Below are 22,753 nucleotides of genomic sequence, written 5' to 3'. Positions count from 1 at the left end.
GGCTACGAGGTGGGGGGGCGGGAGGGGGGTGATGCCAGCAGCAGGGTCTGCGGGGGGGGGGGGGCACCAGGGCTAAGGATGGAGCAAAGCCCCAGTGGATGCGCCCCAGGGTCTGGGGCCCGGCATCGCGTGGGGGTGGGGGGGGCGACAGGGCCTGCCAGGCAATCAGCTGTGAGCAGAGAGGGAGGCCGACCTTTACTGACCCCCCCCCGCCCCTCACACCTGCAGCTGCCTGTCCTCGGGCGGGGGCCAGTGGCGGATCACGTGGCGGCCGGACACGTCCAGGTAGTCGAAGTAGTTGAGGTTCAGCTTGCGTGCGATCTGCCTGCCCAGGAACGCCATTTGCTGGGGGGCAACAAGCCGGGCAGGGGGCATGAGGCGGGGCCGGCGCTCGGGGGCCATGGGGTGGGAACATGAGGCCAAGCCAAGTGAGGGGGTGCAGATGGGCATCCTGGAGATGGGCAACCGCCCCCCGCCCCCCAGCACCTGCCCCAGCATGTCTCCCCCCGCCCTGGAGGGGGGCACTCAGCATCCGGGGCCCCTTCACTCCGTGGCCTGGCCGTGGGGCCCTGGGAACGCGAGCGCCCCCAATCACCCCCCCACACACACACTTGTCCTGAGAGGAGCAGCCCCCCAGCCCGCCCACAACCTGTGCAAACTCCCAGCAAAGGGGCTGGGCTGGGCTAGCAGGGGGCTGCAGGCTGGGGTGGTGGGGCAGAACGGAGCTCCCTGGACTCTCTCTGCGGGTCCCACGGGCGCGTGGCTGCACTAACAGCAAGCCCCGGGCGGCTGGCACAGCGCGGGGGCACCAGAGCCCGGGGTGGGGAGAGGGCCGGGCCGGGCTGCTCACCTCGTACTTGTCGGACAGGCTGGCCAAGGCCAGCACCTCCAGGCCGTAGCCGTTGATGATGAGGCTGTAGAAGAGTTTCCCGTAGGCTGCAAGACAGGCCCGAGGCAGCGGGTGAGGGGCGAGAATGGGGGGGCTGCGGCTGAGCTGTGTGGGGGGACAGATCTCCCCGGGGCAGGGGCCGTACCGTCCTGCTGGGCCCACAGCCGCACGTAGATCTGGTGCAGGGGCCCCTCCTCCCACAGCCGCCTCTTGATGTAGATCTGGTAGCAGCCCCGGTTGTGGTTGATGACCAGGTGCCGCTTGTGCAGGGCGCTGAGCAGCAGCCAGAAGCCGACCAGGCTGCCGTAGACGAAGAAGCCGGAGTAATCCTGGAAGCTCTGCAGGGGACAAGGCAGCGGGGCAGCCCCGGGGGACGGACCCCAGGAGCCAAGACCCGGAGCAGGGGCCCAGAAGGACCGGCTGGTCCCTGCCTGGGACGGCAGCTGAAAGACTCGGGGGCGGTGCTGGGGGGAGCCTGTCCCAGGGAGTCAGGCTGGGCCGGTGTATCAGGGCTGTAGTCCCCCGTTAGCTAGAACCCAGGAGGGGGGCAGGATGGAAGCGATGCCCTTTGCCTGGGCCGGCTACCAGCCCCTGGGGACCAGCCCAGGCCCCATGAGAGGCCCAGCCGGGCTGTGAGGACAAGGAGCCAGGTGAAGCCCCAGGGATGGGGGGGCTCTGGGGCAAGGCATGGGGGTCCAGCCAAGCGAGGGGCTCCCCTACCTTCTCAGTCTTGAAGTAGAAGATCCCGCCCAGCACGCAGAGCAGGAAGATCAGGGCCCCCTTCCACAGCGTGTCCTTGTAATACTCCATGACGTACACTGGGGACGACGCAGAGTGCTCAGCATGGAGCCCGGACCCACAGCCACCCTGCCCCGGGCCAGGCAGCGAGGCCCCGGGCAACCGCGGCTCTGGGGGCACGAGCCCGGGCTGCCCAGATAGACCAACGGCAAGGATCCAACCTGGGCCCTTCAGCGCCAAGCCTGCCCCCCTCCCGTCCTGAGCCGCATGGATAACCATGCAGTGGGAGCCCGGAGCAGGCGCGTACCGGCCCGTGAACGGAGCCCGGGGCACCCGTGCTTAGGCAGTGAGCTGCACGGGGCGGGCAGAAAGCCAGCCGGTTCCGCGGCACGGCAGCTGAACAGCAGCGAAGGCAGAGCACGTGCCGGTTCCAGATCACGCATGGGAGCAGGGAAGAGGGAGCAGGCGCGGGCGCCAGGATGCATGCTGCAGCACGGCCGGCAGAACGTCTGCTGGGTCTGGAGCAGGAAGCCAGAACACAGGCGGGCTCTGGAGTGGGGAGGGCAGCACGGCTGCGAGCTCTGAGACGGGGAGGATGGACAGTTGCTGTTTCGGAGAGGGGGACGTGGAGGGTCTGCCAGCTCCAGCGTAGAGTTCGGAGCCGGGGGGGCTGACGGGTTGCGGAGTGGGGGACGGGGACCCTGGCTGGTTCTGGAGCGGGGAAGGCAGAACGCCCGTGGGTTCTGGAGTGGAGAAGGATGGACCGTTGCAGGTTCTGGAGTGGGGCGCGCAGAACGGTGGTTCCCGCGCAGGCTCTGGAGCTGGACAGGCAGAACGCCGCTGGGCTCTGAAGCGGAGGATGCCGAGGTTCGCGCTCAAGAGGGAGCAGAACGCCCATGGTTCCAGAGCGGGTTCTGGAGTGTCAAGGGGGCTCACGGCCCCTTTCCAGACCACGCCTCCGAGACATCCTCCAGGAGAGGCTCAAACACCTCCCGGAGCTTCAGGCGACGTGGGACCATGGAGACACCCGGTGCCCGGGCGCAGGGGAGGGCTCCTCACCGTTGGGCTGCTGCACCTGGAAGGGGTAATGCGCGTTCTCCTGCAGCCTGCGCGCCAGGCCCCTCTCCACGTCGACGAAGCTGACGTTCCAAAGCACAAAGGCCCCTCGCAGCATGGCTGCTCCCGGGAGACGGGCGTCCACCCACGCAGACCGGGGCTGCTGAGAGAAGGGCGGGGAGCCAGTCAGCCAGCAGGGAAATGCACCTTGTGTGAGACACAGTGAGCAGCCGGGAACACTGGAATCATCAGGCCCATTTCAGCAGGGGGGGGAAACTGAGGCACAGAGCTGGGACATGCCTCAGCCAAGATCACCCAGAGTCGATGGCGGAGCTGGGAGCAGAACCCACGTCAGTATCTCCCCTTGCCAGCCAGGAGGATCCCAAAGGGCTCTATCCACAGCCACTGCCTCCCCAGCCACTGAAATGCAGCCACCTCTGGGGTGGGATGCAGCGGCTGTTTAACAGCCGCTGTAACAACACAACTGTGTAGCAGCAGGATAAGCCCTGATCTACTTGAAAATACAGGGGGACTTGAAAGGTAGCGCAGCCCCCTAGAACAGCCCCTCCCCCCACAGCGCAGCCCCCTAGAACAGCCCCTCCCCCCACAGCGCAGCCCCCTAGAACAGCCCCACCCCCCACAGCGCAGCCCCCTACAACAGCCCCTCCCCCCACAGCGCAGCCCCCTAGTACCACGCTGGGGCATTGGGGTCAGTGCTGACTCAGAGCCGAGTGCCCCCTATTGAGCTCCCTGAGCACAGCCCCCTAGTGTCCCCCTGGGCCTGAGGTCGGCCCTGATTCTGCAGCAGCCCCGTCTTGAGAAGTGTCCCATGCCCCAGCCCTGCTGAGCCGGCATGAGCTGAGAACATCACAGCCCAGCTGGGGCAGCTGCGGGCCCCAGAAAGACACCCACTGCGATCCCCATGCCCCCCCCCGCAGACCCGGCCACTCTTGGTGCAGCGCTGAGCAGAGCCCCCAGGTCTCGGCCCTTGCCCAGTCACCCGGCAAATTGCCAGTGCCCCGTACCCGCAGGGGAGCAGCGGGTCGGGAAAGACGGAGTCTAGGGCCCTGCCCGCTTGTGTGCGGCAAGGGAGGCTGAACGGCAGGGCCGCCACGGGGGGTGGCACAGAGCGCACAGCTGCCCCATGGCAACTGGCTCCCATGTGTTCTAGAAGGGGTGGCCGGCGTTCCAGACAAGCCAGGACCCGGTTTCTGCGGCAGCAGTGCTCTGAGAAGGTGGGGCCAACACAGGCCGCGTCCTGAGCCCCATGCACCGAGCTCCCGCCCGCTCAGCCAAGAACCAGCGTGGCTCCCGTGGCGATGGCTCAGCCTGGAAGGCTGCCGCAGCTCCTGCGACTACACCCAGGCAGGAGAGCAGGGGGGCTTGGGAGAGACGAGGGCACACACCACCCCACAGCACAGACTTGGCCTTCAGCGCCGGAAGGCGCTTTTCCCTCGCCAGAGGAACACGCCCTCCCTAAGCGGCATTCTTCCATCCACCTAGCTGTGCCCACTGGGTGCTGGCTGTGAGCTTTCACATCCCTGCGCCCCGTCATGACTTTTCAGCACTGACCGGGGCGGCACAGCCATGCCCGGGAATACCCCGGGTAGAACCCCAGGGTCTGACCAGCTTCTCAGTATTTCACTGAAGGGGGCGGGGGGGGGGGGGTCTCAGCCAAAAGCTAAGAACTAGCTGATCGTCGTGGTTACTGGAAGAGGTTTGGGTGGGAATCGACTTGCGAGGGATGGGACGCGTGGGATGCTGGGTTTCAAAACCGCTGGAGTGAAACTTGTCACTGGAGAGGAAGCAGGTCTGAGCTCTCGCAGGCCCCACTGAGAACAAGGGGCAGCCGGCGAGACGGCCGCGCTTCCTGGCAGGACCGGCCGGAGAGTCACAAAGACAAAGGAACCCCAGGCGAATCCCTAGAAGAGGCGGCCCTGGGCTCAGAGCCAATAGCCTGTGACTATCCAAGTGGTTATCCATTGCAAGAGACATTGTCAGAGGGGAGGATCTCAGGACTGAGCCGTGGGTGGGAAATCCCCCCTAGTCAGGACAGTCACTTGCCAAGAAGCGCTGGCTTTTGATTGCATCATCTCTTACCTGTAACCCGGCGTTTCCAAACCCTTCCACTTGCTTTGATTTGAGTATCTGGCTGAAGCTGTTAAATAAACTCGTTTGGTTTCATTATGAACCCATCTAAGTGCCGGCTGCTGCGAAGCTGATGAGCTGAGGTGAGCCTGTGAACCGGGGTGCTCTGTTTCCATGGAGGCAGCGGAGCGGTGTGCGCTGCGGGTGTCCGGAAGGCAGGGGACTGGGCACTCGGGGATAACAGGTGGGGTGTGTAAATTGCTAGCCTGTGTAAAGAAGGAGTGGGGCTCACAGAGCTTGGAGCAGAGCGCTGTGCCGCCAGCAGCTGGTGGCGGGGAGTTTCCCTGAGTGGTGCAGACAGGGGCTCCCTCCCGCTGTGAGCAGGTGGTAGCAATTCACCCAGAAACCCTGGTGTCACCACCAGGTCTCAGAATTCAGCTCAACTCCACACTATTCTCGGCTTCCCCATGGAGCCCCTGGTGGAGAAACGCCCCTTCCCCGTGCCCAGAGTGGCAGGGGAGCTGGGTCCCAAGAGCCATGTGGTTCCTGGAATCCGCTGGACATGGTGGACTGCAGCTCCCCTCCTCCCCAGGGCTGTGACTCCCCGACCCTCGCCACGGTGTCTGAGCCAGGCCCTGGGGACAGATCCACGAATTCCCTGCAGGAACAGCCCTTTATTCTGCAGCACCAGGCGCTGCGCTGGACAGTCAAAACACTGCAAAATCCAAAAGAAACATCATACAAAAAGGGGGCGCTATCAAAAAGGGGAGAGGGGCACGCGGGCATGGCTGCTCCTCCCTGGGGAACACGCTGCTTGCCGCTGCAGCACTAGCTAGGTGCCCAGGTCCCAGGGGCTGGCAGTGAGCTGCCCACAGCCTGAGGGCACGGAGCCCCACTGCTCCACCCACACTGCCAGGAGTAGCGGGTACATCCCGACGAAACACCAAACGCCGGGCGCTCAGCCTGTGTGGGGGGACGCTCCTGGTGCAGGAATGGGCGGGCGGTGGCTGGTTACAGGTCTGGGCCCCGGGCCCATCTCTGGAGAGGTGAGGTGGCTGGTGTCATTAGGACGTATCCTGTGCGGCTGCCGTCGCGTCAGCGCTGGCCAGCAACTTGTGCAAGCAGTGGCGGATGTCGTCCTGGCCCCGATACACCTTCTTCATGCCCCGGGGCAGGTAGCGACAGGAAGACAGGTTGAGGTAGCTCAGAGCAGGGCAGTTGACGATCAGTGCACTGGAGGGGGAAGCAGAAATGCCCTGAATTGCATCCCTCAGCGTGGTGGGGCTACCCCCTCGAGCCGAGCACGTGGGGCGGCAGACGCAGAGTGGAGCAGAGCCACAGTGGGAGGCTGAAGAAGGCAAGAGGCTGGCCCACATGCAAACGGCGGCATGAGAGAAGGTGGGAGGCCGTGTAGGAGTCCAGCAGCGGGACAGGAGCTGAGCTGCGCACAGGGGAAGAGCCAAGCGGGGCCCTGGTGCAGAAGGAGGGGGGCAGTGAAGGGACTCAGGGCGCAGAGGCCCGCGTAGCAGGAGAGGCTGATTCTCAGGGTGGCGTCTGACCAGGGGGAGAGGAGGCGGCAGCCGCTGGGCGGCGAGCCAGCCATGCGGAGAATCGGTTACACACAGCAGCGCTCCTGGCGAGATCACCCAATCTCGGCGTGCGAGAGGGAAGGCAGTGGCCGGCTCTGCAGCCCCACCTGGCTCAGGATCCCCGGGGGGGGAACGCTGCCATGATCAGCGGCTGTGGCTGGTGGTCCCCAAGCCTGGCAGTCCAGAGGGCTGGCTGTGCGCGGTGAAGAGCTTCCTTTGCCCGCTGCCCAACCAGCCCCTCTGCCGGCGCTCACCTGACAGTGCTCACGGTGACCTTGGTCCCCGTCAGGCTGAGGGATCGCAGGGCTGGCCTGCCGCTGCCCTGCCCGAAGGCGGCCATGGCGTGCTCCAGGTCGCGCTCGCTGAAGTTCTGCCCCGCCAGATCGAGCTCCTGCAGGCTGTGGTGCCACTTCCAGGTGAGCAGACGGCTGCCCTCCGCGGGCAGGAGCAGGTGGTTAGCACTGCAGTACAGGCCCAGGTACAGCTGCTCTAGATCTGGGATGCAGACAGAGATGGGAAGGGTCAGGAAGACAGAGCCCGGGTACCACGGCCCAGCAGGGCCAGCTCCCGGAGTGTGCTTCACACAGCTCTGAGCACAGTCAGGGTGCAGGGCCACCTCGAGAAGGACACCTCTGATGCACTTCTGGGGGGGGCGCCATACTTGAGCCAGTGCCGCCCCATCAGTGGGGAGATGATTTAGTCCTCAGTGGCGCTGAGAATCTGGTCCAAGAAGTGAATATAGCTGAACCACTCGGTAATAGCGACCTTAACATAATTACATTTAACACCCTTGAGGGGGGTGGGAAATACCCATGAAGCCCACCACAGCAACGCTGAACTCCAGAAAGGGGAACTACACCAAAACAAGGAGGCTAGTTAAACAGAAATGTAAAAGAATGGTCACAAGAGTGAAATGCCTGCAAATTGCATGGAAACCTTTTACAAACACCATACTAGAGGCACAATTTAAACGTATACCCCAAATTAAAAACATAGTAAGAAAACCAAAAAAACACCACCGTGGCTAAACAACAAAGTTAAAGAAGCAGGTAGAGGCAAAAAGGCATCCTTGAAAAATTGTGAGTCAAATCCTACTGAGGGAAATAGAAAGCAGCATAAACTCTGGCAAGTGTAAAACTATAATTAAGCAGGGCACAAAAGAATTTGAAGAGTTACTAGCAAAAGACTCAAAAACTAACAGCAAAATTTTTTAAAAGTATATCAGACGCAGGAAGCCTGCTGAACAATCAGGGAGCCACTGGATGATCAAAGTGCTAACACAGCACTCAAGGAAGACAAGGTGACAGTGGGGGAGCTAACTGAATTCTTTGCATCAGTCTTCGCTGCAGAGGATGTGAGAGAGATTCCCACACCTGAGCCATTCTTTTTAGGTGACAAATCTGAGGAACTGCTCCAGATGGAGGTGTCAATAAAAGAGGATTTGGAACAAATTGATAAATTTAACAGGAATAAGTCACCAGGAGTAGCTGGGATCCACCCCAGAGTTCTGAAGGAACTCAAATGTGAAATTGCAGAACTACTAACTGTGGTGTGTAACCTATCATTTAAATCAGCTTCTGTACCAGATGACAGGAGGATAGCTAATGTGACACCGATTTTTAAAGAAGGCTCCAGAGGCGATCCTGGCAATAACAGGCTGGTCGGCCTAACTTCAGTACCAGGCAAATTGGTTAAAACCGTAGTAAAGAACAGAATGATCAGACACAGATGAACACAATTTGTTGGAGAAGAGTCAACACGGCTTTTAAGGGAAATCCTACCTCACCAATCTACTAGAATGCTTTGAGGGGGTTAACAAACACGTGCACAAGGGTGATCCAGCACAGAGTGTACTTGGACTTCCAGAAAGCTTTTGAGAAGGTCACCAAAGGCTTTTAAGCAAAGTAAGCAGTCCTGTAATAAGAGGGAAGGTCCTCTCCTGGATCAGTAACTGGTTAAATGACAGGAAACAAAGGGTATAAACGGTAAACATATATATAAAGGGTAACAAATGACAGGAAACAAGGGACTAAATGGTTAGTTATCAGACTGGAAAGAGGTAAATAGCTGGGTCCCCCAAGAATCTGTACTGTTCAACACATTCAGAAATGATCTGGAAAAAGGGGTAAACGATGAATTGGCAAAGCTCGCAGATGTTACAAAACTACTCAAGACAGTTAAGTCCAAAGCAGACTGTGATGTGTTACAAAGGGATTGCACCAAACTGGATGACTGGGTAACAAAATGGAAGATGAAATTCATAAACATAATCCCAACTACACATACAAAATGATGGGGTCTAAAGTGATCTTCAAATTAAATTAAAATTCCCAGCCAAGAAAGGGATCTCGGAGTCATTGTGGATAGTTCTCTGTAAACATCTGCTTAGCATGCAGGGCAGTCACACAAGTTCACAGAACGTTAGGAGCCATTAGGAAAAGGACAGATAATACAACAGTAAATATCATTGTGCCTCTATATAAATCCATGGTTCACCCATACCATGAATATGGTGTGTAGTTCTGGTCGTCTCATCTCAAAAAAAGATACATTAGAAATGGAAAAGGGACAGAGAAGGGGAACAAAAATGATCAAGGACATGGAACAGCTTCCATAGGAGAGATTGAAAAGACTGGGACTGTTCATCTTGGAAAAGAGACGACTACAGGGGGATATGATAGAGACCTATAAAATCACGGCTGGTGTGGAGAAGGGGAATAAAGCAGGGTTATTTACCCCTTCACCTAACACAAGAACCAGGGGTCACCCAATGAAGTGAATAGGCAGCAGGTTTAAAACAAACAAAAGGCAGTACTTCTTCACACAGCGCAGTCTGCCTAGGGAACTCGCTGGCAGGGATGATGTGAAGGAACTGGGTACAAAAAAGAATTAGCTAAGTGCCTGGAGGCTAGGTCCGTCAACGGCTATTAGCCAAGATGATCAGGGATGCTCTGGGTGTCCCTAAACCTCTGACTGCCAGCAGCTGGGACTGGACGACAGGGGATGGATCACTTGAAGCACCTGGCACATGAAGCACCTGGCATTGGCCAGTCGGCAGACAGAACACTGGCCTAGACGGACCCTTGCTCTGACCCAGCGTGGCCGTTCTTATGTTAAGATGGGGGCTGCTTTAGAATAACTATATCCTCTCACACTGCCATAGCACCAGGCACCCAGGGGGCCTTGCCATATTTACAATGGGGTCAGCTGTGCTCAGGACACAGGGGTGAGAGCTGGGACTCCTGGGTTCTAGCCCCCGCTCTGTGCCTCAGTTTCCCCACCCGTGTAAGGGTGCTAATGACACCACCTCCCATTTACAGAGTGCTGTGAGCACTACAGACCAACAGTTCTTACACGCATGGAATATTAGCTAGCGATCCCCAGTCCTTCTAATCCACCTCTGGATCTAGGCCCTGATGGTGTTATTCATAAACCCCTCTGAGACCTTTCCTCTCTCCTCCTTCCTCCCACAGCTCCTCCCTCTCTTCTAACCCTTGCCTTCACACACACTCACCGCCGCTGGTGTCAGAGCCTTCTCCTCTTCAGCGGCTGCCTTCTGTGCCTCCCCTCTGTCTCCCCAGCTCTCCAACTCATCTCTGCCGGATGCACCCCGCTCTGCCCCCTCACTCCCACCCGGCTTTCTTTGGAAATGGTATCACTGGGGGGACAGCTTGCGGGACAGACGCTGCGCCAAGCAGGGCCCTGATCCTACACATCTATAAAGTCTGTCATTCTGAGGGCTCACACACTCCAAAACCCCGCTAAAATGCAGCCACTTCTGGGTGGACAGCAACTACTATTTCACAGAGTCCAAGGGCCCTCTAGACCTCGACAAGGCAGCTGACCAAGAGTGCTTCCTCTCCTGAGTGCTGCAGAGAAGGGCCAGCCAAGGACCTGGAACGGAACCAAAGCTCTCCGGTGTCTAAACAGAGTTACGCATTAGGCCCAGGGCCTCACCTAGAGGGCAGAAAGACTGTCCCTAACTGCACCAGCTGCACCTGGCCTCCTCATGAGACCCCTGCTCCTCCCCGGACCCGGGGACTCCAAGGCTCACCAGGGCACGGCAGCTCTTGCAGCCCCTTGGGCGTCACGCGGAAGCAGCCACGCAGGTCCAGCACCCGCAGCTTGGTGGAGGCCTGCAGGATCTTCTGCAGGATGCTGTCACTGACGAAGGAATAGGAGGTGGTGGCCAGGCACAGCTCCTCCAGCTGGGGGAAGCCCAGGGAGGTGGGGGCGGAGCGGGGGCTCGGCTTCGGGGACCAGATCACATTGAGAAGACGCAGCACCTGGAAGAGAAACAGGTGTGGGGAGGGGAGGGGGAGAAATGAGCCACCAACCCTGAGACAACAACCTCCCAGCCAGCCGGATCAGCTGATAGCGATGGCTATGGCAGGAGCAACCCCCGGCCTGCTCCGCTCGGGGCTGCTTTAAAAAGAGTTGGCGGCAGGCATTGGCCAAATGCAGCTCCTGATGCTCTACGGCGCAGCCCAGTTAATGTGGGTGTGGACCATGGAAACTACAAATCCCAGCATGCCAGGCAGCCAAACGCATTGCATGCTGGGAGCAGTAGTACCCTTGGACTGCAGCTCCACGGCAGGCTCTATTCCATGTATGTGCAGCGTGCCCATCATGGGGATATCAGGGCACATGAAGACTAAAACAACCAATGCAGATCAAACCTACCCCCTCCCCTCCCTGCCTGCCTCCCAGGGGGTGACAGGCCCCCTGCTCCAGGAGCTAATTAAAAGACAGGGAACGAGGGAACAACTAGATTCTGCGCTGCATCCTAGACCTGGTGTGGACAAGCCCTAGCAGTGGGAAGAAGGGGCTTCCCCTGAGAACGCCCTGAAATCCTGTCTCAGACAGGGGTAGACGGCAAGAGCTTCCCAGCTTCAATAGGCAAAATGGGAGCGGTGACCCCTGAGAGGGCCAGGACCTTATGGAAACTAAGCAAGGCCCTGGATGTGCACTGGAAAAGCAGGAGCAAGGCTCCGGCGTTTGGCAATCAGGAGCCAGGCAAGGTGCCGATGCAGCTCTCGGTGTCACGAAGCTGGGTGTGCCCCGGATCTAACTGGCGAGCCCCAGCCCCACAGCCAGCAGCACTAACCAGAGCCGTGCCGTGCAACGACTATCAGGATAACTCCCTCCTGATCCACCCCCCGGATCACGCTAGCTGCAGCAGTGCACAGCACCACTAAAACCCAACCTGCCCCGGGCAGCTTACACCGTAATCGTCTGATCTGCGTCCGTCGAGATGACCAGGGAAACTAGAGGAGGGGTGAGCTACAGACATCATCTCACTCGCACCCACTGCTGGGGTGGGCAAGGCTCCAGATACAGGCAAGGGGCAATGCGAGGATATGCAGGCACCTTATGAAAAGCAGCTGCCTGGCTGTGAATCATCTGTGAGCAGACAGCCCTTCTCCTCTCCTCCTCTCCCCTCCTCCGCAGCTTTGAGATGCTTGCCCACCCTCGCCAGAGAGAGAAAACACCCAGCGGCTGGCAACGCTCTCAGGTGCAACAAGACCCCTCCTAGCTGCAGGGCATGCTGGAGTGAGCAGCCTTTGGTGCCGGGGGGCCCGCACAGGCTACCGACACAGTGGGGACGCGGACTGAACAGGGAAAGGGCAGAAGGAGCCAACCTCAGCTTCCGGGAAGCCTGTTGAACCGGAACTGCCACGTGTCCAAGGGCAGCAAGCATGGCGCTGCCCGGACCCACACAGTGGGAGAAGGAATAGGCTAGTATAGGAGCCGCAGGGTGGCACAGGCTTACAGGGCAGGGGAAGCGGAGGGAGGAGATAGGAGGAGGAGCGGGTAGGGGAAGGGATGAAAGCTCACGGGTACCTGCAGCTGTTGGCAGGCCATTTGCAGCTGTTCTACAGAGAGCTGAAAGTGCTGGCTGCTCTGCTTGATCTCCGTGTTCACCTCCAGGAGCCGCAGCCCAGGGCAGCAACCGCTCTGCAGAGGGGGCGACAGGTTCAGAGAGTGCCGCGTTTCCCTGCTGACCCGTCAGACCCCGCTCCCAGCTGCCTCGCTGAACCTCTCGAATGCGACGTCTGCCTGAGTCTGCAGAGAGCCTGCAACAACAGCCCTGAGAGGTATGATCTGCCCTGTTCTTTGCAGCAGAGCGTTAACTCTGGAGCCTAATGACACCATGCAATATACTAACTGTTTCACAGCTGATCAGAGCTGCCAGAAAGCGGAATGATGGAGATCTGAAACTGACTCAGTGCATCTCACTTTAGAGTCATGAGTGGGGAGGGCCTGGTTTGTGGGCAGAGCCTGGGAAAGCACCACTTCTTCTCCCAGTTCAACCCCTGCCTTCTGTTGCTGTTCCACTCTCAGCAGACGTACCTTCATGGGTCTCGTAACCCTTGGTTGAAGCAGGCTCCAGAAACTCTCCCATCCCAGATACATATGGTGCAGGCAAACTCTGACAGCTAACACTCAGGCCAGGCCAGTCCCTCCAAAACCTGCCCTGCCCTCCCCCTGCGGCCTTCCCCAGGCTTACTGAGAGCGTGGCGATGATGGCATTCATTCGGCTGCTGTACGTCAGCCAGAGCCGCCGAATCCGAGAGCCAGCAGCCTCCAGAAAACTCACCACAGCTGAGGAGTCAATCTGGGAACCAAGCAGAGGCAGCCACACAGTGAGGGGTCATTAACCAGCGCTTGGCAGCCAGATGGCATGCACCGCACTCAAAGCCATCTGAGGAGGGGCTGGCGAATTAGCCACAGAGGAAGATCCACTGCTGTACACAGCTGTTGGCTACAGCAAATTAGGAAGAACCCGTCTGGGTGGGCAATAGTGGGACCGGATAAGGCCCTTGTCAGGCCCCCGCTGGGAGGGGGCTGGGCGCTGTCCCATGCAATGGAGTTTATAGTCTCAGAGTAGGTGCGGGGGGGGTGGGGGGGGGCTCAGAGCAGGTTTGACTGGCTGTATCTAAGTGTTTCCACGTTCCTAGGGGATCAGAGGGCTGGCAAGCGGCTCCGCTCTCTGGCAGGGCACACGGCACTCCGTGGGGGCTATGCCGGATGGGCCTCACGATACATTTCCTAGACTCCCAACCCCCCAGCAGGTAGCAATAGTGATGTGGACGGCACCCTTATATTTCTGGCCAAAACTGAGCCTGTCTGCCACTCAGCCCAGCAGAGCCCCGCATGCCCCTACCTGGGAATGCTGCAGGTTTAAACTTTCCAGCCGGGGACAGCATTTGGCCAGCGCGCTCAGGGACTCGGCGGTCACTCCACCGCAGTGGGACAGCTTGAGGGATACGAGAAGTGGGCAGGACTCCCCGAGGGCCTGTAATGAGAGAGGGCGGTTAGTCAGCAGGACCTGCCGTCCCATGAGCAGAGCCCTGTAAAAGTGGGGTACACAGGTTGGGGGGATTCATAGTCTCCATCTCACTCCAATTCAGTTCCCTGCGAGGAAGACAATTCTGATCTCAGTTCTTCATTTGACAGAGGCTGTGTCCTGCTTCAAGCAGGGGGCTGGACTAGGTGACCTCCTGGGGTCCCTTCCAACCCTCATCTATGAGTCTATGACAGCAGAGAGGGCCCCGAACTCTGGCCACCTTGCCTGGAGCCCAAGGGCAGGATTTCTTTTGCATGAAAGGAAGCAGAACTTTGTGCCACTGGCTCCTGCTGGCAGACAGGCTCCTGGTTCTTAGAGCTATGGCTACTTCCATCCAAGACCAGGGCGTAGACTTCCATCCAAGACCAGAAGGGCACTGCCTGTGGGGAGCAGACACCAAAGGATGGCATATCATGCCAAACCGACCCTCGCCTTCTCACCTTCAGGACAAAGGGCACGTGGCTCTTCCAGTGGCACAGAGCAAAATCCCGGAGAAGGGAAAACCTGCACGGAAATGGAGAGTTAATCCGGCTGCTGAGCCAGCATGCCCGCATCCAGCTGTCCTGGGGGAGGACGATGTAAGGGGAAGAGGGGAGAGGAGAAGGGGAGGGGCCGAGCAGTGCACAGCCCCTCAGGGGAGGTGGAGTGGGAGGAGAAGCCAGGGAAGGAATGGGGGGGCCAAGGCACGTGTCATGCATAGGGGATGGGCCACCCCCCACCCCCATCTGTAACGCAGCCCCCACCTGTTCGGGACCAGCCACTCCAGCGTGCTGAGGATTCTCTTCTCTGTCGGGGGAGGCTGCTTTTTGCCAGGCTCCACCCAGCAGAAGCCGACTGACACCTGCTGCCACAGCACCGGATTGGAGGCTGCACCGTACCACAGCCGGCACACACGGGCCACCCTTGGGGATGGAGACACCGGTCACTGCGATGGCACACGCCAGCTTAGATATGTAGCGGAGGGGGGAACAGAGCCGTCTCAGCACAGCAGACCACCTGGGGCCCACCGCCAGCGGGTGGAAGCACAGCTAATTGTCAGGCAGAGCTTTCCAGGGGCTCAGACTCCTTCCCAGGGTGGATATAAATCAATGCTTTTTGTTTTTTTTAAATAAAAAAAATTTGATTTTTTAAATATTTAAATTGGATTTTTTGGATTCTTTTTTAAAATCATCAATAAAATACTAAATTTCTCTCTCGTTTAAAAAACAGGTTGCAATTAAATCTCATCACAAACATGCTAAACCTACACTTACGGTCTCATCTAAATGAATTAATGGCTCTAGTCTGTCCAGCCTAATTACCAGCTCTTGCTTCTTGGAAGTTCTGGGCTTTCAGTTTCTGTTTCTCAGCAGACTAAAGTCACATGTGCAAAGACAGACACAGGCTGGACAGGATTGTTGTTGTTCTGTGCTTATGTGGTGGTGGAGCTGGGCTAAGCAAGGCAGAGCAGTTAGTTAAGACACTGTCTTAAAGACAGAGAGACAAAGGATGGAAGCAGAGTAGAAAGGAACAGTGGAGTGGACTGGAAAGAAAAAGGGATGACATTATTCAGCACACACACAGCTTCCTATATTCCCCCCCACTTTTGCTACAGAAAAAATGTCATGTCTTCTCGGCGTAAGAGAGACCCTATCTGGGAATGTTTTGAAGAAATTCCTTCCCTGGGTAAAAAAGGAAAACGTGTCAAGTGTAAGCAGTGCAAGAAGGAGATGCAGGGCCTAGCTGCAAGAATGAAACATCATAACGAAAACTGCTTCTTGGGAGAAAATGATGTGGATGAAGATGTGCATATGTCTGAAGAACAATGTGGGTCAACTGGTTAGTAATTTACATAATTCACTTTGCAATGCATCATTCTTCAAGACTCTCTCTATGCCTTTTAGTATAAGTGTGATTTAACAAGTACATTCCCAAGCTGTTTGCTATGTTGGATGTTGCTAGAAAAAAAGGTTTAGCTTAGTTAATCCTTATGGCTTATTTAATTAGTTAACTAGGTTTAGAATCTATCACCCAAGTATACGGTACAGAAAGCTGCAGTAAGAGAAATCTAGAGTTGCCAGTTGCCACTGGGTGTCATTTTCTGATTTTATATTGCAGAATACACGCCCCTTATTTTGGATCATGGCCACAGACCATAATGGTGATGCCATAAATCTATTCCCTATTTTACTTCAGCATAACTCAGCTTTCCCAAGGGAACCCCATCCTATACTTGTCTTCTCAAAAACAGAAGTGCCAGTGAGTTCTGTGAGGCTTAATCCAAAATTAAGTGCACACTAAGTGCAGTCAGTCTTAGCTTTTTTGGTAATTTGGAATCGGATCCGCATCCTTGCTGAAAAAAATGTGAAAACCGTGATAAAACCGATGGAAGTATCTCATCCAAAGTATCTAACACTGGATTAAAGAGGAATGTAGAGGATATGCTCAGTATACTGAAGCCTATATCCATAGCCTTAAACCAACTTCAGAGAAATTGTTGCTGCATTGCTGATGCTGTCAAAATTTGGAAGGCACTTCAAGAGACGTTGAAAGAAATACCTCACCAGAAAGTTAAACTGCAGCCAATAAAGAAGCGAATGGATGAAGCACTAACTCTGCCTCATTTTCTTGCGAACATTCTCAACCCCAGATATAAAGGTAGATGCCTAACTTCTGAAGAAGATGCTGCTGCCATGGCATGGACATCTCAAAATCACTCCTCAGTTATGCCGGTCATAATACATTTCAGGGCTGGAGCGGAACCATTTAAACAGCACATGTTTACTGAGGATGTTTTCAACAAAGTCACTCCCCTGAATTGGTGGAAATCATTAGCCAGGCACCTTGAAACAGAGTTCCTTCAGTTGGTAAGTTAATTTTTCACAGCTGTAGCTTCCTCTGCAGGCACAGAGAGAATATTTTCATCGTTTGGTATTATTCACTCAAAGCTAAGAAATCAACTGGGAGTTGAAAAAGCAGGAAAGCTTGTATTTCTGTTTCAGTCTATGAATAAAAATGACAGTGGGGGTGGGGAAGCTGAGAGCTAGTTGTAGAAGTTTTAAGGACAACGTACGTTTAGTGTTGTGATGGCTTGTCTGTTAGAGTTAATAAACTTTGAAAATTTAAAAAAAAAAAAAAGAGTTTACGGACAGCCGTCAGCTGGCAACGCAGCAGACTGCTGCAATTGCAAATGTGAAACATTTATGTAACATTTAAGATTTAGTTTAATAAAATATAAGTGCTGTTGTGTGTGTGTGTGTGTGTGTGTGTGATTTAGTTCTTACCATTCCTAATGTGCTGCTGCTGCATCTGCAGCTTGACACAGGTAATGAGTGTTATGTGCTATTTCCTAAATTAATAGAACTCAAGTTATCTAAAGAAGTACACACAGTATACCCTCCTCGATGTTGTACAATGCTGTACTGAGTTGTAAATTCACATGTTTTAGTGAACAGATTTGCACCATTGTTTAAGAAATATGTGAAGAAGTATCAGTGGGAAACTTGATTTAAATCAATGATTTTCTCTTGGTGATTTAAATCAATCCACCCTGCTCCTTCCCCCCGAGTCTGTGTCCTGATCTCCATGCTCCATTACAACAATGAGCTTCACAGGGAACTCCCCTTGGAAACCCTTCTCAGGCTGGAGTGGCGGCAGAATAGGCCGCATGGAGGCTCCAGGGCTTCCCTGCTGCAGAACCTCTATCGATGGCGATGCTGTCAGAGGCAGAGATAGAGCCTAGCTCGGCCTGCCGGGCCAGCCAGCTTGCGAGGAGTGAAGGGACTGTGCTGGATCTGGAATCAAACAGAGAAGATAACCCTGCGATCCCACCATGCCACCTCCCTTGTGCCCTGTCTGTCTGTCTGTCTGTCTGTCTGTCTTAGGAACTAATACGTGTTGTGATCACTGAGCCCAGAAAGTGACCCCAATTGTGAGCTCAACTGTGAAAAGGGAGTGAACGTTCATAAAGCGTCATAACAACATCTAACAACAAAGGTGGATAGGAAAAGGTACGAAATGGTGGCTATTGCAACAGTGGCTGACTGGGACACCACTGTGCCTTCTTAGTCCTAATCCTGAGAGATGTCCTGAGCAGAGTAGGCCAGACAGAGGGACCCAGATGACGCCACTTCTACCAACTCTGGCTGAATCCTGAATACTGCCTGGGATGTGAGACTTTGAGACCCCAGCCACCTGCCATTCCCCCAACCTCGTGTGTCCTTTTCCTTCCCCGCCTTGTTTCTTTTCTTTCCTATCCCTCTCCTTTTGCCTTCTGTCTAAGAAGAGTCCGGCTTAGTCGGACAAGACTGCACATTTTGCAACACTGCCGTGAAGCGGTGACCAGAGAGGCAACTAAAAGCAATGCCCTGAACAGCCCGATGCTGGTGCACGTCTGCCAGCTCTGAGCATGGCTGATCAGAGCGGGTGCTGGGCCTGTGTTTTTCCAGCCGTGAGTCTGCAAGTGAGAGTCAGCACCAGAGACAGAAGCTGCATCTTCTCTTTGCTGCTCCTTTTTTCCCTTCCCTCTTGGGTGTATTTCTCTTGTTTTGTCTTTTAGGAAACGGGATCAGCCTTTAACAACATCAGCCACAGCATCAGCTCCACCCCATCTCTAGTACCTTCTTCACTCTTCCGCAAAGGGCAGTTATTACCGCCTTTACCCCCAGCTAAGACTGTCTAACAGGGGGGTTCTCTCTCAAAACTCTCTCCAGCTGACGGGAAAGGGAACAAGGGATGCTGTTAAAATGAAAGTCGTACTTAAGATCTGACGTTTCAAATGCTTTAACTTTTTTCCCTTCCCTTCTTTTCTGTAACTTTAATAAAGGGCTAAAAGGAAGTTTAATGGGGTGTTTGCCATAGGACTAAACGTGCTGAGCTCCCTGTGTACCAAACGTTGAACCGCGTTCAACGCTGTTTAATGTTGGACAGTTACAGTGTCTTGTTAACACGTTTGACTCTTTGGGCACCTTTATCACATCTAAATGAATACAACATACGGCCTCCGTCACCAGAGGATTTGAGCACCACACAGTCTTCAACGGATTTGTGAATTTATCCTCACAAACGTCCATTGGAGGCAGGGCACAGCTGTTGTCCCAACTGGACAGAAGGGGAACTGAGGCACAGAGAGATGGAAGGCCAGATTTGTAAAGATATTTAGGGTGCCTCATGGGATTTTCAAAAGCATCTAGTACCTAGCTCCCGTGGATTTAAAAATCTGGCCCTAAGTGACTTGCCCAAGGTCACACAGAAAGTCCACGGCAGACCAGGGATTCACAGATTCCAAGGCCGGAATTCGTCTCCTGACCCTTGCCCCTATTCCCTGTGACCCCAGCAAAGCAGGAGGCAAGGATGGAACGCTAGCCCAAACGGACAAAGCGAAGCTGAAGGAAGCCAGGGAGCTTGTTCCCGTAAGCACTGAGTGACTGTGCCGTGCTGACTGCATGGTCCCTGCTGACCTCCTTCCCGCTAACTCCACATACCTGCAGAGGAAGGGCACTGCCCCCTCAGATGCCACCAAAGGCTGGAAGATCCGCACCAGGATTTCCACTGGGAGGCGCTCTCCCCAGGAGGCCCCAGCAGCTGCCCTGGTGCTCGCAGTAGCTGCCTCGCTTTCCTCTGCCTGGCCCCCAAGCGCAGGCTCCTTCGCAGGTGGAGCCCCTCCTTTCTCTCTCTTTCTCCCTTCTGCCACGCTGTTCCTTTGGACGCGCTGCAGCTGCTTCTTCTTCGCTGGCGCTTGCTGCTTTCTCTTTGCCACTTTCCTGGGTGGGCGCTCTTGCCCGTCACCTATGTTGGAAATGATCAGCAGCATGTCATTGTCCGTCTCGTGAACAAAGTAGTCCGGGACCACTCTCCTGGCGGCCTTCTTCTTTTTAGGGGCCTTGCTGGTGTCCCGTGGTCCTGGTCTCCTGCTTGCCTTGGCACCCCGCTTCCTGGAAGCATTCTGCCCTGTGCTGGATGGTTCTGAAGAAGTCCCAGCCTCTCTCAAGTTCTCTGCTGTCCTGGGCTCTTCCATGGTAGCCCATATAGGCTGGGTTAATCAGCGGGGACAACCTGGCAGCACGTTTCTGGCAGAGAAGACAGGTGACAGTCACTGCTGGGAGCTTTGGGGTACTTGCCGTATGTTCCTATTGAAGCACCCCTTCATCTAAGTGAAAATCAGCATGGGCCAAGGACAAAAGCAGAATCTCATTCATCGATGGACAGGGCGTGGTGCTAGGAATGACTGAGATCCGTATTCCGTTCCCAGCTTTGAGGGTGATGTTTGACCCCAGGTGACACACATCCCCTCTCTGCAACTCACGTCCCCCAGCTGTAAATTGGGAATGACAATGGATGGATTTTACAGCCAGACGGGACCGTTCTGATCATCGAGTCTGAACTCCTGAATAACACAGGTCAGAGAACCCCACCCAGGGAGATTCTGGATCCAGCCCAGAACCTCTGGCTGAAGTAGGGCGTATCTTTTAGAAAGACATTGAGTCCACCACAAAGGGACTCCCCTGAGTCCAGCACTTATTGATCGACAGGGGAAATAACGTATTACTATGACAACCAGTCATCTCCCTGCTGCACCCGTTTACACGCACGACCCTAGCTTCCCACTTCTTCCACACAGCTCCAAATGGAGCCCAGTCAGCGCCCCAGGAGACATCTGCCTATCTTCAGGGCTGCTCAACCTGGGGTGAGCCCCGGCCCTGCGCCCCACTTCTGATCTGCCTCGGGAGTGGACTTGCTGAGTCGCTCGCGGCCGGGCGCGCTGCGGGAGCTGGGTGCGCACTCCAGGAGCCGCCGCAGCACCTGTGCCCGTGCCAGTGCGAGTGTGAATGTGCTGGGGGCGCAGGGAGGCAGAGGGGCGCTCTCCGGGCCCTGCCCTAGCCGGAGGAGGGCGCTGCTTCAGGCTGGGGGGCTGGAATCCTCCTGCACGTTGCTGCTGGGAGCCCAGCGCTGCAGGGCCCAGCCCCACGGCGGAGTTGATCCTATGGGGGGGGGGATGAGAGAACGGGTTGGTGGGGGAGGGGGAGGTGACAGGACTCGGGGCGGGGGGCAGGGGTGAGAGGATGGAGGGGTGCGGGGGGGTTGGGGGAGGGGTGGTGGGAGGGGATGGGGTGAGAGGACTCGGGGGGCCGGAGGAGTGGGGGAGGGGTGCTGGGAGGGAAGTGGGGGAGGGGTGCGAGGCCGGAAGGGTGGGGGAGGGGTGCGATCTCAGGGTGACGCGGTACCGGGGATTCCGCGAGGGGACAGCCCAGCCCAGCCCAGCCGGGGGCCCGCGCGGAGGATTGTGGGGCGGCGCGGGGCGGGGGGAGCCGCGCGCTGCTGACCGGGATCCCCGCGGGCGGGCGGCGCCGGCTCCTCAGCAGCCCCGGCCGGACGTGGCGAGGCACCATCCTAGATCCGTCACTTCCGGGGCGGGACCCCCTCTCCCGGAAGCCGGAAGAAGGAAGCTGCTGGAGGCCGGGGGCCGCGTGTGAGCGAGCGGGTGAGTGAGTGAGTGAGTGAGGCGGTCCCGGTCCCGGTCCCGGTCCCGGTCCCGGTCCCGGTCCCGGTCCCGGTCCCGGACTCGGAGGCGGCCCGCGGCGCGCTGGCGGAGGCTGACTGCGGGAGACGCTGGCCGGCCCCGGGGCGGGTCGGGGTCTCGGGTCTCTCACGGGTCCCGGGCTCGGGGGCCGGACCGGCGGTGCCTGCCGGGGGGCAGCGGGGACCCGGGGCAGCCCCTGGGGGCCCCCAGTCTAACGCAGCCGGAGCCCCGCGGGGCGGGGCGGGGCGGGGCTCGAGCTGCTGTAGGGCCCTGGCCCCTCCTCCGCCCCCCCGTGCGAGGCTCTTTGGTGGCGGCGCCCCACTCCCCTGGGACGCGCCCCACTCCCCCCCATGAGGAGGCGCCAATAAACCCGCAGCCCGGAGGACGGGGCTGCTCCGTGGAAAGCTGCTTGGGGCACAGCGTGACCCCCGGCTGGGGGCGGCTGTGTTGGGGGGCAGCAGAGCTGTGGGGAGCAGCAGCTGGTCTGTGTGGGCGACTGGTCGCTCGGCCCTTGGGCCCCGCGCGCCCCACGTCCGTGGGAAGGATGCGGGGAGGGAGCGGCGGGTGGGGTTGATGACATTTACCGGGGACCCTCCACTGGACGATGTATGCGCGGCGCAGCCCATTGCGCTGGCGACCCGCTCCAGGTGGACGTGCGCACCGCGAAGGCAGTGGGCGGGTGGGCTGGAGCCCGGCCGGGTGTAAGGCAGCGTGTGTCTCACACAGACGGGCTCTGCCGTTCCCGGACTTGCCGGGAGCGAACTCGGCGGGTGCTGGGGACGCCGAGCGGTGCCGCAGCTCCATCTCGCCTGCGGTCTGGCTGCCTCCCAGCCTGAAGAAAGAATCTTTTTGCCAGAGGATGCTGTGAAGGCCAAGACTATAATGGGTTCAGGAGAGAGCTAGATACGTTCCTGGAGGATGCGTCTGTCAACGGCCCTTAGCCAGGATGGGCAGAGATGCGAACCCATGCTCGGAAGTGTCCTCAGCCTCTGACTGCCAGAAGCTGGGAATGGGCAACGGGATGGGTCAGCTGATGTTACCTGTGCTGGTCACTCCCTCTGAAGCACCTGGCAGTGGCCGCTGTCGGCAGACAGGACACTGGGCTGGATGGACCATGGCTCTGACCCAGTCTGGCCGTTCGGCTGTTCTTAATCTGCTGAGACTACAAAACTGCAGAAAAGGGCTCTGAGGATGGCTAGAGATGTGATGGGGGGGTAACTTAGCACTGGGGTGAGTGAGAATTGGTCCATCCATCCTTCTTCCTCCCATAAGCTGAGCCTCTGGAGTTACACAGGGAAACTAATGGCAGGTCTATTTAAATTAGATTAGATTGTGGAGCAGACTGATACAGCTTCCTGCCGCCGGAGGGCAGGGAAGTCAGTTCTGGGGCTGGATCTGAAAGCTGCTGATAGCTGACTGACGTTTGTAGCTCTCATGTTAAACTGGGAATGGGTGGCTCGCCAGGTGTTTGGAATCTTCTGTCTACCCGCTCAGAAACACCCATTGCACAACTTCCCCCATGCCCCTTGCACAACCGGCTCGGC

The 22,753-nt window shown here is 57.1% G+C and overlaps 2 protein-coding genes across 5 annotated transcripts; both read right to left on the bottom strand.

Annotated features, from left to right (window-relative positions):
- Positions 1-216: 216 nt before the first annotated feature.
- TMEM249 (transmembrane protein 249) lies at positions 217-2,801 on the bottom strand. The gene is made up of 5 exons (XM_067560052.1): positions 2,687-2,801; positions 1,610-1,707; positions 1,035-1,227; positions 851-936; positions 217-345 (listed from the first exon to the last, which is right to left on the bottom strand). The coding sequence occupies exons 1-5, from the start codon at positions 2,799-2,801 to the stop codon at positions 217-219; spliced, it is 621 nt and encodes a 206-aa protein (XP_067416153.1).
- A 2,606-nt stretch (positions 2,802-5,407) lies between these two features.
- Positions 5,408-21,166, bottom strand: FBXL6 (F-box and leucine rich repeat protein 6). Of its 4 annotated transcripts, none has more exons than XM_067560147.1 (10): positions 20,914-21,166; positions 19,174-19,758; positions 14,455-14,613; positions 14,152-14,215; positions 13,529-13,660; positions 12,872-12,979; positions 12,205-12,318; positions 10,415-10,646; positions 6,615-6,855; positions 5,408-6,004 (listed from the first exon to the last, which is right to left on the bottom strand). In XM_067560147.1, the coding sequence occupies exons 2-10, from the start codon at positions 19,704-19,706 to the stop codon at positions 5,836-5,838; spliced, it is 1,752 nt and encodes a 583-aa protein (XP_067416248.1). In that variant the 5' UTR covers positions 19,707-19,758; positions 20,914-21,166; the 3' UTR covers positions 5,408-5,835. The 4 variants fall into 4 exon arrangements, with proteins under 4 accessions (XP_067416248.1, XP_067416247.1, XP_067416250.1 ...); XM_067560146.1 differs by having other exon boundaries at positions 19,174-20,003; positions 21,013-21,165; XM_067560149.1 differs by having other exon boundaries at positions 21,013-21,165.
- Positions 21,167-22,753: the final 1,587 nt, after the last annotated feature.

Source organism: Emydura macquarii, unplaced genomic scaffold, assembly GCF_026122565.2.
Source record: "Emydura macquarii macquarii isolate MOO-44397 ecotype Brisbane River unplaced genomic scaffold, CSIRO-AGI_Emac_v2 contig_2246, whole genome shotgun sequence".
In the NCBI taxonomy this organism is placed as follows: domain Eukaryota; kingdom Metazoa; phylum Chordata; order Testudines; family Chelidae; genus Emydura; species Emydura macquarii.
Note: the sequence above shows the minus strand (reverse complement) of the source record. Positions and strands in the feature narration are given on the sequence as shown.

Excerpts from the sequence above, each read along its gene's own strand:
- FBXL6 (XM_067560147.1), bottom strand. The coding sequence starts at position 19,706 with ATGGAAGAGCCCAGGACAGCAGAGAACTTGAGAGAGGCTGGGACTTCT. Across the intron at positions 14,216-14,454 it reads GAGTGGCTGGTCCCGAACAG|GTTTTCCCTTCTCCGGGATT; the intron begins GTGGGGGCTGCG and ends ATTTCCGTGCAG. Across the intron at positions 13,661-14,151 it reads ACGTGCCCTTTGTCCTGAAG|GCCCTCGGGGAGTCCTGCCC; the intron begins GTGAGAAGGCGA and ends CTCTCATTACAG.
- TMEM249 (XM_067560052.1), bottom strand. The coding sequence starts at position 2,801 with ATGCTGCGAGGGGCCTTTGTGCTTTGGAACGTCAGCTTCGTCGACGTG. Across the intron at positions 1,708-2,686 it reads CCAGGTGCAGCAGCCCAACG|TGTACGTCATGGAGTATTAC; the intron begins GTGAGGAGCCCT and ends CGTCGTCCCCAG. Across the intron at positions 346-850 it reads GCCTGTCCGACAAGTACGAG|CAAATGGCGTTCCTGGGCAG; the intron begins GTGAGCAGCCCG and ends GTTGCCCCCCAG.